This window comes from Nipponia nippon, unplaced genomic scaffold, assembly GCF_047370975.1.
Source record: "Nipponia nippon isolate SJK-2023a ecotype South Korea unplaced genomic scaffold, ASM4737097v1 scaffold_27, whole genome shotgun sequence".
NCBI classification, from domain to species: Eukaryota; Metazoa; Chordata; class Aves; order Pelecaniformes; family Threskiornithidae; genus Nipponia; species Nipponia nippon.
In genome coordinates this window covers 1146567-1164822 of record NW_028262344.1, presented here as the reverse complement: position 1 = coordinate 1164822, position 18256 = coordinate 1146567, and the positions used below count along the sequence as shown (strand labels likewise).

The following is an 18256-nucleotide window of genomic DNA, read 5'->3' as shown; positions in this document are numbered from 1 at the left end:
GCTCCCTCTGCTCCCAGAAAACCTTCCATGACCACAAATGCACCCGTCGCACCGGGACCTGCCCCTTCCTCGAGGCCCTGCAAACTCATCGCACCCCAGAGGGAGAAGGGACCTTGGGCACGAGCTGCTGCACGGGGAAATGCTTGCTCCAGGGGATAAATTGCTGCTAATAAAGTGTCAACCGAGGGTGAAATAGTCACAAAAAGCCCCTGAGCTGGCTGGTACCCCTTGGTACCCCGGCTGCACATCAGTCACTGCAACAGGAGAGACCCCCTGGATGCAAAATATGCTATATATAGAATCATAGAATTGTTTAGGTTAGAAAGACCTAAAATATAATATAATATAATATAATATAATATAATATAATATAATATAATATAATATAATATAATATAATATAATATAATATAATATCTGATTTATTACTTGATTAGAGGCAGCCCAAGGGAAACGGCGGCACCTCTCCCATCACACGAGCATCCCCGGGACGGCAGAAAACGAGAGAGTTTGTATTGCCAGCGCCGAAACGGTCACTTGGGAAGGGAGATAAATAAACATCAGGCCAGAAAGCGGGACTTGGGGGAAGGAGAGCTCTAGTACCCAAAATTAAGGGGGAAAGCAAGAGGCAGAAAATGATTATTTCAATTACAATGAAAATGTATTTTATTAGAAAACGTGGATTCGTCTTTGGTACTTGATACCAAGAAAAGCAATATCCACGAATATAATACCCCATCTCCGTGCAGGGAGAATGAGTTATTAAATCAGAAGATGAATGGCTTGCAGTGCAGCTAACTGCTCCGGTTAAGAGAAAAATAGTTATAAACTTACTCTTTGCCCCAAAACGCTTTCCTCCCCCTCATCCCCGGGCCTCGTCTCTCCCCTCTGGTGGAGCTCACTCGTGTGCCTCATTTCTATGGCTTATAAAAATTCAGGAGGGGAAATTTTAATAGAAGTAAAAAAAGGTGAACTTAGAGGGTTTTTTTTCCTCCTCCCCTTTCCCCACCTAGAAAAAAAAAATACAGAGGAGGAATAAAAATAACCCACATAGTTCAATGGTGGAGAAGTAGTGAGGATGCAAATGAAGGTGCATTCTTATGTATAGCAGTGCACCCAGCAGCCCTGTGGCAGGGCGACTCGCTCGGCGCCTCTGTTCTGCATGAATAAATATGTATAAAAATGTAATGCTGCAAAGAACTCAAATCCGATAACCGAGATAGTGTTTCTCAGAGGCTGGGAGCAACACAAGCCACCAGCTTTTCTTATTCTTCGGTATTTATGTAAAGAACCATTGAAATGATAATGCACGGCCCCCTCCCCGTACAGGGGCACGCGGAGCCTTTATGTAGCGATGGATACAACCCCCCAGATATTAAGGCCACTGGTGCAAACCCACCGGTGACAGTGGCAAATAAGGACTTTGGTCACCTCTCGGAGAGCGCAGCGTCCCAGTCCCGCGAGCTGGGGGCACGCTCGGGATCAGGCCACCCGCTCCATCAAGGAGCTCTGGAGACATCCCAAGGATTTTCCTTGAGTCTGGCGCGGAATCTCATCTGCCAGAAAAAACCCTTTGCTTCCAAGACCCCAAGAAACAGAGATGCTGGAAGTCGCCCCATGACTCAGTTTAAAACAGGCCGTGCACGCTCGGATGCATGGACACGCGTGCAGTGCCGGCCCGGAGCAGGACCTCCCGAGCATCTCCAAACCCCTCGGGAGAGGCAGCGGCAGGCACCTCGCCTCCTCTCCCCGCAGCACATCAAAGCAGACAGGACTTTTTCACAAGACTTTTTCCGCTCCTTTGCCCCCAGATATCCAAGATACCCCCCCAAGAAGGATCTCCCGAGCCCCCCCGTCACGGCAGCCCCCCGGCGCGGCGCCCTGGTTCCCCGTTACACAACCCTGCTTGGGAGATCCTACGTGGGCAGACGTGGGCTTTCCTCTGAATTGACAACAGCTCTCGCTGCAGCTCAGCAGAACATGAGCAGCTTACATAAACAGTGTTCAGAGTTACCCTGCGTGTGGGCTGCACGCAGCCGCCCGGGCTGGGGGAAGGCAAGGAGCCGCCTTCCCCCCCCATTTATATATATATATATATTTTTTTTTTTCCCCTATAAAACAACCCAAACCCGAACAAGCTGCTTCTTGCGGGGGGGAAGGCAGCGCGCGCGAGAGAGAGAAATGACTCAAGTGTTTTGTAACTTGTCACATTCGAAGCTGCAATTTGGAGGCAGGAAGGAGGGATCCAAAATAGTCACCCCAACCCCAGCTTGTATAACCGAGATCCCCCGTCCCCTCCGCCGGGAAAAGGGGGAAATTTCTGCCGGAGATTGGCAGCTGGAAAGAAGCAGGCGAGCTCGGGGTTGTTACAGCGCAGGAAGGAGCCCCCAAATTGGGAAGAATTACTCATCCGTGGAAAAGGCTCCTGTGCTGGCGGCGAGGCACCGGGGAAGATGCTGCAGAGGAGGAAGGCTCTCAGGGATGGCTTCTCCAGCTGCTCCGGCTCGGAGCCCAGCGGCGAGGCTGCGCTCCCCAGGATGCCGTCCTGAGCGGGAGGTGATGCTCGGGAAACGCAGCCGGAGTGGGAAAGCAGGACAGAGCCGATTTCCCTGCGGAAAAGGGACCTCGCAAGGGCTGCTCCTTGATCTGCTGAAGGCCATCAATACCCTCTGGTGCCAAAATTGAACCCAGAGCAGGCTCGAGCCCTCCCAGATGCTGCAGAGGGGATGGGAGATGCTCGGGTGGTCCCATGGGAGGGCTCCAGCAGCGCAGCAGGGTCAGGGTGTGTTTTATGGGCAAATACCTCTCCCGTACAGCACTTTCCTCCTGGCTCTCCCCCTGTTCCCGGATCAAAGCCACCATCACCCAGCACTTCACAGCTTTTTCATCCGTGTGTTCAGCAACTCACCCACAAGAGCCCAGCTGCACCCAGGCCTCTCTGCAAAGAGCAGGGAGGGCAATACCTGCCTGCAACAGGCAGAGTGACGGAGCAGAGACCCCCCCCAATACACCCAACCCACTGCCAAGTCTGGGTCCAGAGCCTTTCCCAAGCTCAACAAGGTCCAAGGCCGGAGCTGCGGAGCAGGAGCATGCCTGGCTTTGCTGGGTTCGCTCCTCGTTACAGCTGACGAGCAGCAGGACAGCAGCAGCAGGAGGGATGTTTTCCCCTCTGGGTACCAACCCACCACGGAGTCAGTGCCAGCAGCACACAGAGGAGCTGGGGAGGGTGCAGAGGAGCCGTGGCCAGCTCACCCCCCCTGATTAAACATGATTTCAGACCCCACAAATTAAAGTTTCAAGGCACAAGCACCAGGAGCATCGGGAGGAGCCTGCCTCCTGCTATAAACCCTCCTGCCCACCCAAAACGCCACTAATTTCTTTTGAAAAAGTCAAAGCAGGTCCTGGGGACGGCAGGAGATGCGATAAGCGTGACACCTCGCCTCGGGCCTCATTGATCTGCCATCGACCACGGTCTTGAATCTGACTTTGAAAGCCCAGACGGGCTTTGGCATCTGGCTCCGCGTTTTGTGGGGGCAGCGATTCCTAAGGGTCTCCTCGAAAATAAAACGCGTAGGGAGTTCAGACGAGGGGAGGGCTGAGTTTTGCAGCCTTTTCTCCAGTGTCACCCCAGCCAAGGCTTTTGAACCCCGAGCACCCAACACCCATGCCGGCACGCATCATGGGACGGCACAGGCTGCGGCCGGCACCCAGAGCATCCCGGGAAAATCCCAAACACAGTGTGTGTGTGTGTGTGGGGGGGGAAATTAGGTTATTTTCAATAGATCCATCTGCTTCTACAATGCTGTTTAGCTTTGCTATTAAAAAAAGAAAAAAAAAATTAAAAATCTCTATTTCTTTACAATAGACCCACCCAACGGACGCATCACCGCAGCTTTCGGATTAACAGGTTAAAGCCAAAGCGGTTACAAAGGTGCCCTGTGACGGCAGGGACTTGCCCGTACAAAAAACCGGCATCACCGAGACAAAAAGCTGAATTCCTGCCTCCTTGGCCGCTGCACGATCACGCACTCCCCGGGACGTGCCCGCCGGGATCCCGTACAGCCCACGGCACGTCCCGGCTCCGCACGCACACGAGCGCCAGCTCCAATTTTAACACAAAACTGGGTGATTCAACACAAAGTATACATCTGCAGAAGCAACACAATTATCTCTTGGAGTTAAGCGTTGATGGATAGAAGTTTTAATTACCAAACCTTTTCATCCTCCCCCCCACACAAAAAGTATATTTTCTGGCATGTTTATTTAATAATAAAATATGATAAAATTCTATGTTAGCAGAATAAGTGCATGGTGTCCGTAAAGTACAAGATGAGCTGAAGTCTGTTTGGTCACCAGAGCTGAAAATATTAGCTCCTCTGATCATTTCGGCTCCAAAGCAGCTCCAGAAGGAGAGCGCAGCACATCGCACAGTGCACCCAGCCCACGGCGGGGTTTGGGGAGCATGGACCCCAGCTCCTGCCTCGGCACGTGCCGACGCGCTCCCCGCTCACGCAGGGCATCAGAGATTGACAGCCTCCACTCCCGCACACGTCCCCATCTCTTGATTTACCCAAAGAGAAGAGCAAGCACAAGCCAGCTGCCTTAATTGCCACGGACAGGGCTAAAGGGTGCCCCTGTCACCCATCAGGATCATTTAGGGCTTGGGAAGTGCCCAACTCCCATGGGGAACGCCCATTAGACCTCCGTGTTCATATCAGTCTTAATTTCATTTGGTCCTTAACACCGTTGTCTGGTTCACGTATCCGTGCTGTACAGTAACGCTATCTGATGCATCCCATCCCCTGGCACCAGGACGTGGATGCCGCCACGGCAGAGGAGCAACCCTCTGCTCCAAAACCTGGCTGTTAATGGAGAACAGCAGCAGCTACTGCCTGTTTGAGACCGGGGAGACACAGGTTTCTCGCTTCCCAGTGTATAGACACGAGGAGGTTGAGGTTCTCCCCCACCTCTTTGCATCGCAAGTAATTCTCCAGCAGGAAATTTCCAACCCCCCCGCCTTGAAAATTCACAGCCAACCTGCTAATGAGTCTTTGTGAACCTTGTGCCTTCTTACCTCTAATTTTACAGCCTGTTAGGATTTGAGCTCTGTGGACAGCCTCACATTTGGTTTCGAATTATAGGCTGAGTGGCTGTTCTCTCCTATTATTGTGCTGTCAATCTTGTATTAGCACATTATAATATGGTACACTGAATGCATCTGTTCTGTATATCACAAGTCCTAATTGTCATTTGTTGAATCACTTTGTCTTATATGATTGTTAAGCAATTATTTCATCCAAAGCAGCTTAAACTTTGATTACTGTATAGTGTTTACAGGGATCAAAGTAAAATCATCAGCTGCTTCAAACATTTCGCTGTGAAATAGGCACAAGTGTCTGTCCCGTATACGTGTGGGTGCCGATACGTAAGCAACGAGGAGAGCAGACTTGATGACCTATAGGTTCTTGCCATCTCCGAAGCCCATCCTTCTGCCCAAAGGGGAACATTATTTGTCCAGGATGGTTAAATGTCCAGCAAACATGTAGGTAATGAAACAGATGTGAAGTGACATTTCTGCCAAGATTGCTCATGGAAAGAGGCTCTCATCGCATGTGGCACCAGCTGTCCCATCGGTCCCCTCCGGTGGGGCAAGGGCCCATCGTGGAATAACACCCCACACTTCCACAGTGTCTTCCGTCAAGGATGCTCTCCTGGGAAGCGCTCCTGCTCCCCAAGAGGCACAGAAAGCAAAGCAGTGCTCTGCTCAGAGGTGGATTGCATCCCGAACGAGCTCTGCCATGCAAACCTCCACCGAAGCGGAGGCATTTGCAGCACGCTAAACCCTGCGTGGTCCTGCCTGGGAGTGGGTCAGCAGAGGACAGGGCTGATGCAGCGCAGAAGAGCCTGCAGCACACACACATTTTTTTTTTGCTTTAACACCCCACACACTTAAGCCCTCAAAGAGGCACTTTGGTAACTCGCAGGCCTCGCCACCAACCCCTCTGCTCAGAACCCGCTGCAAAGCCGGGACGGTCCCAGGCGCCGGGGAGCCGCGGGGCTGGCAGCCCTCTGAAGTCGGGGATGCTGGTATGCCATGGCATGGTCCCAGGGCATGGGAACCCAAACCAGCATCAGCTCCAGCAGGGCCAAAAGGGAGGGGTTCATCACCAGGGGCTTGGGCTAATCCCCATAAAATCTAGCTGACAGCATCAGGAAGGAATGTTAGGCCATTGTTATTTTTAAGTAGCCCAGACAGGATTGAGAGAGAAACACGCTGGTGGCTCCTTAACCCCAGACGGTTCCCGAGCCAGCAAGGATACACAAACTGTCAGGAATCTTCTGCTTAAAACCATCTTCTTTAATGAGACTTGAATTCAACCTGAGCACTGCCCAAAAGGCCCCTCTTCACCAGCTGCAAATCACTGCCTGACACAACTAGAACACATCCCAATTAGGAGATTAAGCAGACCTTCTCCTCCTTTTGTTAAAAGCTAATGAATTTCCTCATACAAGTAATTTTCCAAATAATGGGCCTCAGACCCTAGAGCACAGAAACCTTTATAAATCAGGACTGTTCCCAACCCAGCCACCAAGTGTTCACAAAAGAAGGAGTCAGGGCCAAGGATGGGACATAACCAGCAAGCGGACTTTGCCATGGACTCCAGGCAGGACCCAAGCTCTAGGAGAGGCTCATTCTCCTGCCCTTCACCCTGGGCACAGCCATGGCAGGGCACGGCCATGGCTCTCCAGCCTCAGAGCAGCACCCCAGGGTGCTGGTTACAGGTTTAGGCACCAAAAACACATGGAGCCACTGCTGCATTAAGCCCGATGCAACCCACGAGGACATCATCCCATGGTTCGCATGGCTGGGGGGCTCTTCCAGCTGCCTTTTCAGCTCCAGCTCATTCTGCCATGGAAGCGGTTTTAAATAAGGTACCATGAAAACATACAATTCTTGAAAGAGCAGAGAAAACACAGTGATCTGCGCAGCTGCAGAAAGAAGTTCTAGCTCATGGATGCACAAGTTGTCTTCTCAGACTGGCTTGGACAGGAGAAGGTTCTTGCAAAAACAATTTCAGTTTAAGAAAAGTTCAGTTTAGGGTAGGAACCCCAAGAAAAGCACTTTATTTCTGAGACCTCTGGCCCTTTGGCCAGCAAACAAGTCCTACCCCTTCCCCGCACCCTAAAGGAGCAACAGCACAGCCCAAAGAAACCCCTAAGGAAGTCGTCAAACCCCACGATGAAAACAAATCTGGAAGAGCAGGTAAAAGGTAGTACTGTAAACTGCAGCTTGAGAACATCACGGCGGGTAAATTGCTTTTTAACAAGCAGACAAGTTCTATCAATAGCATCTACCGTATGTTTTTATAAAGTGCAGAAATATGTTTTTAAAAGGCCAGTAAATAAAGTTCCTATCGATTTGATCTCAAGTGTAATCTGTTTTTCTGTCTGCCACCAACAGTGGTAATAAAACAGAATCATGTAACACGGCATTTCAGCTAATGCGACTATACATCACGGCAGGGGCTGCATGCTCGCTGGCGATCTATCATTTTCTATTGGGATTGCTTAGCTGCAGAATTTATAAACTTGCCCCAAATTGATGCAATGTCCAATTTTCTTTTCCAATTTATTTTTTGGTTGAGCAAAGCAATATTGAGGCAGGACAAGGAGGGTGCATTTCCCATCTATCCAGATGTTCTCCACTCCTCGGCCTGGGAAAGCAGCTCCTCTGCCGGGGTTTTCAGGAGGATGCTGACAGATACTTCAATGGCTGCGTTCAGTATTTGCTCCATGTCACATCTTTGCAGCAGTACCCAAAGGCTGCATGGGATGCCTGCAGAGCAAGTTATCCGCTGCTCAGAGGGGTCTCCTAGCAAGGACCGAGTATCCTCGGCATCACAGGGCTGCACCCCACACCCACCCGGATCTCTGCAACACCAGGAGGGACCAAGTGGCTGCTCTGCCCCAGCACAGGGCTGTGGGACAGACACATCCCACACACCCAAGCCATGCATGCAGCAGGTTTGTATATCTGTGCCCAGCAGTTTAAGGGTTTCCAGGGTACCCAAACCACCAGTCACTGGCCTCCTGTATCTGGCAATGCATCTTTTATTCCTTTGCCCGAGTGTGCTGCTCACAGACAGCAGCCAGATGCATCAGCTGCCTTAGTTGTACCAAAAGAAGTCAAAAGACAGGTCTTTTACTTCCCAAAAGTGATGTTTGATACAGCTGGCTGCCAGGCTGCAATGCCCTGGTGTCTAAACTGGACATGCACCAGTATGTGAAAACCCTATAACACACCTAAGACGATGTATTAAAATTCCTCAGGCCAAGCAGTGGTAGATGCCCCTCAAAGCTCAGCTTTGCAAGATGCCACCCCACCTGAAGACCCTTCACCCACAAACACATTGACTTCGCCTTCGCCAAGGAGCATCAAGGCACATCAAGGCTGCGAGCAGAGGCCTTCAGCACAGGCGGGGTGAAACACGGCCCCCACCAGACCCATTACCCAGCTCTGGAACAAGGATGGGAAATGTCCCATTTCCCTCCCCCCAGAAAACTGATAAATATTTCCAGAGATAAAAACAAACACTCCACATTTGGCTTTTTTGGTGGTTGTTTTTCTTGAAGAGACGAAGTGTTCCACAGAAAGCAGACACTTCCTACACAAGTTTTCATACTCAAACCCCGAGTTTTTCTGCCACTGAGTTTGCTGGAAAAAGCGTAGCCAGCCCTTTACCCAGCCCATTTCTCACCGCTCCATCCACGAGATCACCGAGCCTCGGCAGGGCCATAGCACCACGCCGTGCTGAGAAGCATCGCGTATAGATGGAGATAACTTTAGCAAAGTGAGGTTTCCCAGTCTCACTTGGCAATTAAAAAAAAAATCAAGTTTCCCAACCTTAGAAATCCCATCGTAAACCATAAAAAGCAACCCTGTCGCCTGTGCACGCCTCGGCCCTAGCACAGGATGAGGCATCTCCTGTCCCACTTGCTTTAGGGTGATTTTTTTGTAGAAAAAGGTTTTCCCAAAGCATCCTTACGGGTTCAGGAGTAAGAAAAATATATATTCCTATAGAGAAAGCATAAAGCAATTCAGAGTCAGTTCTCCACAACCAATTTAAGGCCATCCAACCCCTTGCCCAAAATTAAACTCCCAGTTGGCACCCTGCAAAAGCTGGAAGGCTCCCAGCTGCGCGGAGCTGGGGATGGGTTTCTGGCTAAGGCCAGAGGAGAGAACGAATGCAAACCAAGGGAAGCAGCGGGGCCCATGTCCTCAGATGCCGCCTCAGCGCAAGATGTGCTGAGTTGTCTTGGAAGGAATCGGTGCCAAATCCACCAGCGGAGACGAGCCATCAGCCAGTCCCGATGCCAGCGGGAGCCGCCGGCCCCCTGGGGACCTGCCCACCCCCCGGTGCCACAGCTGGCATCCCATCCCAAAATAAATATCCACAAGTGACACATGCAGCCAGCTCCCAAGCCCAGCCTGGGCAGGTTCACAAATGCAAAGCCTGCATCCCCCCCGGCACAGCCAGCCAAGGGTCCGGCTCCGCTTGTCCCCCAAATCCTCCCACAGCATCATTTACTGGACAGAGCAGCAGCCACCTGCATCACCACAGCCCAGTCCCTTCCCTTCTCCCTGCCGTAGTTTGCTTTCCAGGACAAAAAATACAAAAGAAAAGCAACTGCCTACATCCCTGGGAAACTTCGAACTACTGGAAAGCAACGCACAAGTGATGGATGGTTTCACATACAGCATCCTCTGCCAGGGAAGATGATTTTTTTTGGAAGACTCAAACATCTTTAAGGGAAAGTTATACTTCAAACCATGTGATCAACAGGGGGAAGAGACTTTCCAGACGGCAATGAAGCAGGCAGAAAAACTGATTCTTAACACTTCACGGTAAAGCCAAGATGCACAAGAGCCGAGTTTCTCCCTTATTAGCTACAGCAGAAGCGTCTGCAGCTGCCGGGGTTGGAGCTAATGATGGGGAAACCACACATGGCGGTTATCAGGGTGCCGACGAGGAATTGCACTGTGGATTTGGGGACAAGGTCTCCTCTGCCAGCAGAGGCCAGCGCACCCTGCCACCGGCTGCAGTCCCCAAGCCGGACAGGTTGCCATGGGCCACTGAGGGTGCAGGATGCCACCCAGTAAAAACCAGCACAACAGCGCGCTTGTCCTCCTTCTCCTCCCCTGCCCAGGGCACCCTCCAGCAAGGCTGCAGCAGCCAGGAGGGGACCCAGCGGCTCCCAGTGCTCCCAGTCCTCCCAGTGCCCGGCATCGCGGGGGCTCGGGAAGTTCAATGCTGCCACCTGGCGGCGGCGGCGGGGAACAGCGGCGGCGGGGGGCCCCCAGCAGCGACGGGGGTCCCCGTCCCCCCGTTCCCGGGCACCGCCAGCACACGCTGACCCCCCGTTACAAACCCTACAGCTCCTGCACGGCCCGGGGGAGATTAATTAAGCCGGTGTCTGCAGGCAGACACCCTCACACATGCACCAGCAAGGGATGTAAACACCCAGGCAAAGCGTATGTTTGCTTTAAAAAGTTTACAAGCAATTGCAAAAAAAAATCCATGCGTGCAAAATTTTGCTACAGTGTAGCAAAAAACAAATTAGTTTAATTTTACCAACAGCCAAGCCTCAAACCAAAACCCTAAAGCAATGGGGAAACACAGGGCAAAGCTTAGAAAGTCACCCTGATTTCAGGCACAAGTTTAATAAGCAGAAGCCGAGCAGCCAACAGCGCTTCGGCCGCAGGACAGCAGTGCAAAGCTGTGCACAACACAGGGTGAACAGCTCCCGGGCCGCTCCCAGCACCCAAAGCACAGGCAGCGGGTGTCCCTGCCTGCCCAGCTCAGGTGCCACAGCCAGGCTCAAAGTACACATGTATGTAAGCAATCCTTTCCCAGTGAATTCCTCCCCCATGATCTGGCTACGCCTTTAATTAACAGAGAAGCACAGAGCAGCTGCCCACAAGCAACACGACTCAGGACTCACCTTCTCAGCCTGGGGGTACCGAACACGGGGGCTGCCCCACTCCCTGCTGATCCGCCGCCGGTACTGGTGGCACTTGGGGATGTATGTGCAGCCCACATCGCCCAGCTCCGGGTAGATAATTTCTAAATCCCCTCTGGGGAGAGAAAGAGAGATGTAGGGTGAGACCACACCATGCAGGGGATGGGAATTAGTGCCACTTGCCAGCCAGGCTTGAGCTGCAGTGCTGGGTGGGAGATGCAGGATCCAACCTGCTGTCACCCAAGGTGCTGGACACCTTGTGCACCAGGATAAGCGCCCTCCCATGCTGTTATGCTATATCCATGGGGTCTGCTCCCTCTCCCAGGCAGCAGCAAGACTTTAAACATTCATTATGGCTCAGTACACCTTAGGTTGTTCCCAGTATTTTCCATAGTCTTTAAAATCATGGCCCATATGGGTTAATCCAAGGCTTGGAGATGGGGAGCAAAGCTACCCTTCACTCCCCCTTGGCCTCAGAAGCTGTTTGAGCTCTGAGCCTCCTTCTCCCACTTGCAATATGGAAGCAGGGACAAGCCTCCCCTGTGTTTTGAGCACCAATAGAGCAATGACAGGTTAGGTATCTCCAGCTCCAACTTCTGCACAAAGTGCTTTCCCCTTCTGCATTATCTAACACAGAAAGGGGCCGCTGGAGCAAGCCATCAGGTCACTGCAGCGCATGGATAGCGAGTCCCAAGGCCACCCCGAAGATCAGCTGCCACCAACGTGAGCCTTGCAGGAGGGGCCCTTAAACCCTGCAGCCCCAGAGGCTCTGAGCAAACACCCACAGCAGCACAAAGGAGGCTGAGAGTTCAAAGCCAGGTGCTTTCGCTCATGGTTTGTGGGAGGAACCTGGGGCCAAGTGAAATCTCCACTTGCCTCAATCTAGAAGCTTAAGTTGCTCATATTTAGAGAGCATTTTGGTTAGCTGACAGGGAGCAGAAAGGACGTTTTTGATGCAGAAGCTCCCAGTAACATGGGATATGAAGAACCCCCCAAAGGCAAGGGGCACACGCGTGCCGCTGCTCACCCAGCCCTGCCTCCCATCTACGGCGACCCACAGACAAGAAGAGTTTAAGCCAAGGGCGTTCAGCATCGAAACACTTGATAACGGGGTGCACTCAGGGGCTGCTCTTCCTTCCTCTGAAACTTTCTGCAGAAAACATTTGTCATCTCTGTGCTGTAAGGCGCTTTAAAACCTCTGCAAAATGGACCAAGGAACAACTCGAGGTGACCGGAGACACTAAGATCTCGGCTTGCATAAAACAAGAGCCACACAGCGCAGCGGGCACTGCTCTGCTTCGCTCTGGCCCAGATTCCTGGCAAAAGGAAGAAAGCAACCAATATTTATAGCCCTGGCAAAGGGGATACTGGAATTAACTGTCCCAGGAGGTGACATGCAAGGGCAGTGCATGACTGGATGCCCAGGGCCGGTGCAGTTTGGAAAGGAGACAACAGGGAGTCTCACCTGCAGAACTCGCTGTCCGTGCTGCTGAGCGTCTGGAAGAAGCAGGTCCGCGAAGGCTCCTCCGGCCAGGGGGGCTGCTCCCCCCGGGCAGCAGTGCCGAGCAGGCCAGCAGCCAGCAACACAGCACCCAGCAGCTTCATCCTGCCCTGCAGGGACCGAGGGCCAGAGAGGGTCAGTCCCACAGGCAGAGCGGTGACCCAGCACCCACTAGCAGCCACAGCATCCCCACCACCATGCTCTGGCTCAGCCTCCCCAGGAACCAGCTCCAGGCAAAGCACACTCATCCTTACACATATTTCCTGCCCCCCTTCCACATCATTAATCCCAATTATGCCAGAGAGGAATTGTGTTTCCTGCTGCTGCCCTGTGCTGGGAAACACTGAGGCCCCAGCAGGCTTTCAGCAAGACCCCACATCTCCCAGGACCCATTTCTGCCCACCTACAAGGCAGGCACATCACCACCCTCCTGCATGGCACCAGAGATGGGCACGTATGACCTCACAAGCTGGGCAGCCCAGCACAGCGATGATCACCTCCGTGGTGATCACCATGTCACTGCACTCCAAGCCCAGGCAGTACTGAGAGGGGACAGAGTCCCTGTCACCGGGTGCTGGCCCTGCTGCTCTCCCTACAACTAACATGATGGAAGAGACGAAAAATCAGTATCAGGCTTGGTCATGGTCTAACCAAGACCATTACTGATGGATGCACGACCAGCTTTACACACAGACACATCCCTGACCCCAAGCAGAGCACCTTCATGGGAGCAGCACAAGGGGTCACCTTGAACCCAGGCACCCCATCCAGAGCCAGGGCAGAGCTTTTCCCGCACAAGGACAGCCCTGGCCACCCATTTTTAAGTCTCCTCACCCCCAAGGATGAGAGGAGCCGGGGTATGAGGTTTATATACCCACAGCCCTGCCAAGCCCGACGCCAGCCCTCGCCTCCCTGGGCTGCACTGAGGTGCCTGCAGCAGGCTAGTGAAGCCGGTGGCCAGGGCCACCACGGCCAGCCCTGCCGAGGCACTTACCCACCGGGTCCTGGGAATGGGCGAGCAGCTCCGAGGCAGAGCCTGGAGGTTTGAGGTTGCCACGGAGATGGTTTCCCTGGAAGGAAGGGAAGAAGGAACTGGGAATGAAACAGCCCAGGCAAAGGGGCAGCTCATCCCCTAAAGGAGCATGAAAACAGGCGATGGGTTTTCATCCCACCCATCCCACAGCAACCTGCAACTGACCACCAGCTCTGGGTCCTCACCTGGCCCTAACCCCCCCCCCGATAGCTTCCCAGCTAATTAGAAAGGATGCGACCCAAACATTTATTTGCACTAGCCTGTCTTCTCCATTGCCTAATCAGTTCTGGATGAGGCATATGCAAGAAAACCACAGTCAGTTGGGAATAGGTATTACAACACACACTGTATCATTATATAATGAAGTACCGGCACGCAGAGCGAACACGAGTAAGTACTAGCGCCACTGTCATTATGGAGAGAAAAAGGCATCAGGCTTAACTAATTAGAAACATTAATGTATTGGGAATGATCTGGAGGTTTAGGGGGGTAATGGCTCCAGTTCCCACACTACGAGATGGGCAAACCCTGCAATTAAAGCCCTGATCCTGCAAACAGGCTCACGTGAGTAATGCTTTTCCCATCAGAGTCAGGAGCACTGGTTTGCATGAGTCAGGATCACCAAAATGGGATTTACATCCTCACACGGCATCGCAAGCCAGGGGGGTTGATAACCCGGGGTCCCAGGGGAGCCACGCAGGGGATCACAGCCCTAGGCAAGGTGTGCCCAAGGACTGTTAATCACTACAGCTGCCCAGAGACTGCCCACCACAAAAAAGTGGATTTCTTAGAAAAGCAGGACTTGCCTTGGAAAGCTGACAGCTTGGCAAGAGGGTGGCAGGACAGTGGCTTTAACCAGGACAGACACACAGACTCGGACACCAGGAGAGCTGTAGACATGGCCAAGGGACTCTGCCTGCCAAAGCGACTCTCACCATGGTAAACCCAACCCATTTTGCTGTTTATTTAAGCATGAAAAGAGCAAAGCTGGCACAAGGCTTGCATTGCTGCGGCCCTGGCAGCTCAGACCCCCAGGTCTGCCCCAGGGTAGCAGAGGAGCATCAGTACTTTGCAGTAACCAGCTCCAGTTGGTTCCTGCAGCAACTTTGCAGAGGTTACCCAAATACCGGCAAAAGCCAGAGACAGGAGGAAGCCTGAACAAGCCAAAGAGGGGTATTTTACTTTATTTTAAGCCTAGAGGTAGAGAGAAGCCCTTCACACAGAGGCAATATCAGCCACTTCCATCTGGAGGCTTCCCAAGAGGATTGTCACAAAAAGGGTTTGCCAACAGGCAAGGTGCAGAGGGATCCCCCAGGGATGCTCGGGAAGAAAAACCCATGGGAGCAACAATCTCTTGCAGCATCCTGTGTAAGATGAACTATGGCTTTCTCTCCGAAAGCTATTTGCAGAGTAATTACAAAGATCCTATTTCTCCTGCTCAGGAGACGGAGTTGCAAAGGCAGTGGGAAGCCTGTGCAGCAAACCCACATCACCAGCAAGTAAAACCCACGGGAAAGCCATGCTACCAGAACCAGACACCAGCTCCTGTGCCATCCTCCTGCAAGGTCAGATGGGTTCTTGCGGGGCACAAAGCCACCGGATTATTTGCTTTTTAGGCACATGCACAGGACAGGGTGACTCAGTGCTGCTGGCTTTGCTGCCAGGCCATAGACACACCTGCCCCAACACAACCCTGCCTGCATAAATACTCCCAGCCTGGCAAACCCACACAGGGCATGGGTAGTTTCCACCAGCATCCATCTCCTCCAGTCTGCCTGCGCCCAGAGCTCTCGCAGCTGGGGCAAACCAATAAACCACATGCCTGAGAGCCCGCACAGAGCGGCCTCTCCTCCAGAGAGGGATCCTCCCATGGGAAAACACACATCCAGTGGTGTCAAGCCAGGTACGGAGCATGAGCCAGCCTCCTCTCCCAGCAACCCCGGTGTGTTTGCATACTGCCTCTCCTGACTAAGCGGTGCAGGACTGCTGGAATCTTGTCTTTCCAGCTGCTGGGAAGGCTCCGGCACAGTGCTGTGGCTATGCAGCTCAGAGCTGGGAAAGGTATTTTCATTCAGGATTTTCCCTGCACTCAAGAATAAGATACTGCCCTCCACTTACCAACAGATACTTCACGCTTTTTTTGCAAAGCCATTATTGAAAACACTACTGTAAAACCCCTCCTGCATTTCAGTTTTATCATTTCTGTACAGATCAGGCACAGGTCTGCCTTGCTGGCCAGCAAACATGACCCACGGGTTTAACCACGCTCAGACTATGTACTGCATCTCCACACATGTAACCCCTCAGCTTGCCCTGGCCTCTCTCCCTTTCCTTTGAATCCCAGCAGAAGGAGAGGGAGGAATTGCTTTTAAGCCACTGTTCAGTTAGAGGATGGCTTGAAACAGCCCCAGCACAGAGCCATGCAAGCTGCACTTGCTGCCTTTCCCCATGCCCCATCCTCACACAGCCCTGGGTCACAGGACCAGCAGGTTCCTAACTTCCAGCAGGAACCAATATTTGGAAAGAAAAATAAAGCTTTCAAAGGTACCAAGTCCAACCAGTGGCTTTTAGATAGATTTGTTTGATTAAGCAGTAAGAGAAGCAATGATGTGAAACCCAAGGAGGCAAAGTGCTGCCCACACGTGCTGCAGTCCCACCATCACTTCAGTTCACTGGGAGGAGATACAAATGCAATATATATATTTCCAGCAAAACAAGTCAGGTCCAAAAGCTACTAAAAAGCCTTTCACAGTTGGCAAAGCTAAGACTAGGTAAGGAAATCATCATTTTTCTATTAATATTAGAGATGAAAAGGCTCTTAAAAGGAAACTACCTTAAGTGTGGGAAGGAAAGGAGAAGTCTGTGGCTTGCTTTAACAACTGCAACAAAGCACATGTGAAAGCCAAAGCACCCGTGTCAGGAGCCAAGTTGCACACACCAGCTGATCCACAGGACCACAAAACAGGTGCCTGCAGAGGAAAGGAAAAGGTGGCTTGTTGCAGAGGAGGCAGCAGCCCATCTCAGGTGCTGCTGAGCCCCCTGACCCAGCACATCACATCTTTGCAACCCACTTCTTGACACTCTCCCATAGCCCCACAAGCTGCTACCAAGGTCCCAAAATATTTGCCAGGGAGCACTGAGAGCATCAGGACACAGCTCAACCAAAAATCAAAGTATTTCAAGGAACCCCGTGGACATCAGCTGAATGTGACAGGCTCTCAAAGCTTCCACATGCTTGTAAAACCTCCAGTTCTGGTGCAGTTTGTTTACTTAATGCTGTGCTTTAATGCAAAAAAGTGTTTCCAGGTCAGAATTTCCCCATAAATGTTCATAAGAGACACAGGCCAGAAACATATTGTGTGCAAGCTTTGGAATTTCCTACACAAGCTGCTGGCTTCCTGCTGATGGTACTTTTAATATTAACCAGTGCCATTTATAATCCACTTCAGCACTTCTGACTTCACCCAGCACTAAGCCCCCTCGCCATAAAAAGCTGTTTTATTTCACGGAATCTAAGTTTACCTCCATCCCATTTCATTAAGCTACCTGGGCTCTCCCCGGCCATTAATTGCCTACAGGGGCAGAGCAGGGAGGCATCCCTGGGCTTCAGCTTCCCCAGCCCCACAACACAAGAAGCCTGGCACTGTGGTTTTTTTCCTCTCCCAGTTTTTCAGCTTCAGAGTCATAACACACAAGTCCATTAGAAACTCTAACCCTTTCTTGTCACACAGCCAAGACAGACAGTTGCTTTGTTTTAACGCTCGAGAAACCAAGGATTTCTTTTGCATTGCATGAGCAAAGGCATTTCTGGGCAATAAATGTGCTCCTTGCACTCCCGAGATCCCCAAGCATTCATCCAGTCCAGCTGCTGCAGAAAGACCTCAGCTCTTCCTTCAAGGTGCAGCATTTCCCTCTGATTTGGGCTCCTCTCTGCCTCAGTTTCCCCACAGGAGGTGCTGCAGAAGGTCCTGCGAGCAAAGCACCCAAGAAACATAGAAACCAATTCCTACAGTCTGAACAACAGCTGAAAAATATTTGTTGATATCCACCAGCAAGACTGTAGGAAGCAAAGGACTTGGCAGGGCCTCAGCAGCCAGGGGAATCCCCTCAATCTTTGTTGTGCAGGAAGCCATTTTTCAGATATTTTTTCCATAGCAATCAGCAAAGGAAACAAAAAAACCCACATCCTCTCTCCCCATTCATAACCTGCACCTCCAGCCATGCCCTGGCCACACTGTGCCTCTTATCTCACCTCTTCATAGGCTGTCCTCACATTTCCCTCTTTGCATGGCTAACAATTTTATTCCTGGCTTCAACTGAATGACCACAAGGTCATCATCACCTTGCCCCAGTCAATTTGCAGAGCAAGAGCTTTTGAATTAAAAAAAAGCACTTATCCCAGAACACAGCATAAATTTGCATCTGCACTGATTTGTGGGGCCAGCTCTCCTTCTTGGAGATTTTTAAGGTTCTGGGAAGAGTTCAGTGGATTTAGGGGACACAATAGCTTTATTTGGCTCAGGTGGTCTCCAGTTTTCCTGGGTCTGCCTAGTGCCACATAAGGATCAAGACTTAAAGACCCAGGTTGTCACTGCAGAAAACAAGGGTTCCCTCAGCTGACTGCCCAGCAGCAGCACCAGCCCTTGCATGTGGAATAAGATGAATCTGGACTGCTCAGGGGAGAGATTGTATCACTAGCT

The 18256-nt window shown here is 51.7% G+C and overlaps 1 protein-coding gene across 7 annotated transcripts in view; it reads right to left on the bottom strand.

Moving 5' to 3' along the window:
* The window catches only part of PEBP4 (phosphatidylethanolamine binding protein 4), an 81693-nt gene that overhangs the window by 59216 nt on the left and 4221 nt on the right, over window positions 1–18256 (bottom strand). For 3 of the 7 annotated variants that reach the window (XM_087762993.1, XM_087762992.1, XM_087762996.1), the window contains exons 2-4: window positions 13518–13593; window positions 12488–12633; window positions 11005–11137 (exon numbers count right to left, since the gene is read on the bottom strand). In XM_087762993.1, coding sequence (XP_087619119.1) covers window positions 11005–11137; window positions 12488–12633; window positions 13518–13593 — 355 coding nt within the window. Of the gene's footprint in view, window positions 1–11004; window positions 11138–12487; window positions 12634–13517; window positions 13594–16389; window positions 16526–18256 lie in introns of all 7 variants that reach the window. The other 4 variants (XM_087762995.1, XM_087762997.1, XM_087762994.1 and 1 more) reach the window with 3 other exon arrangements.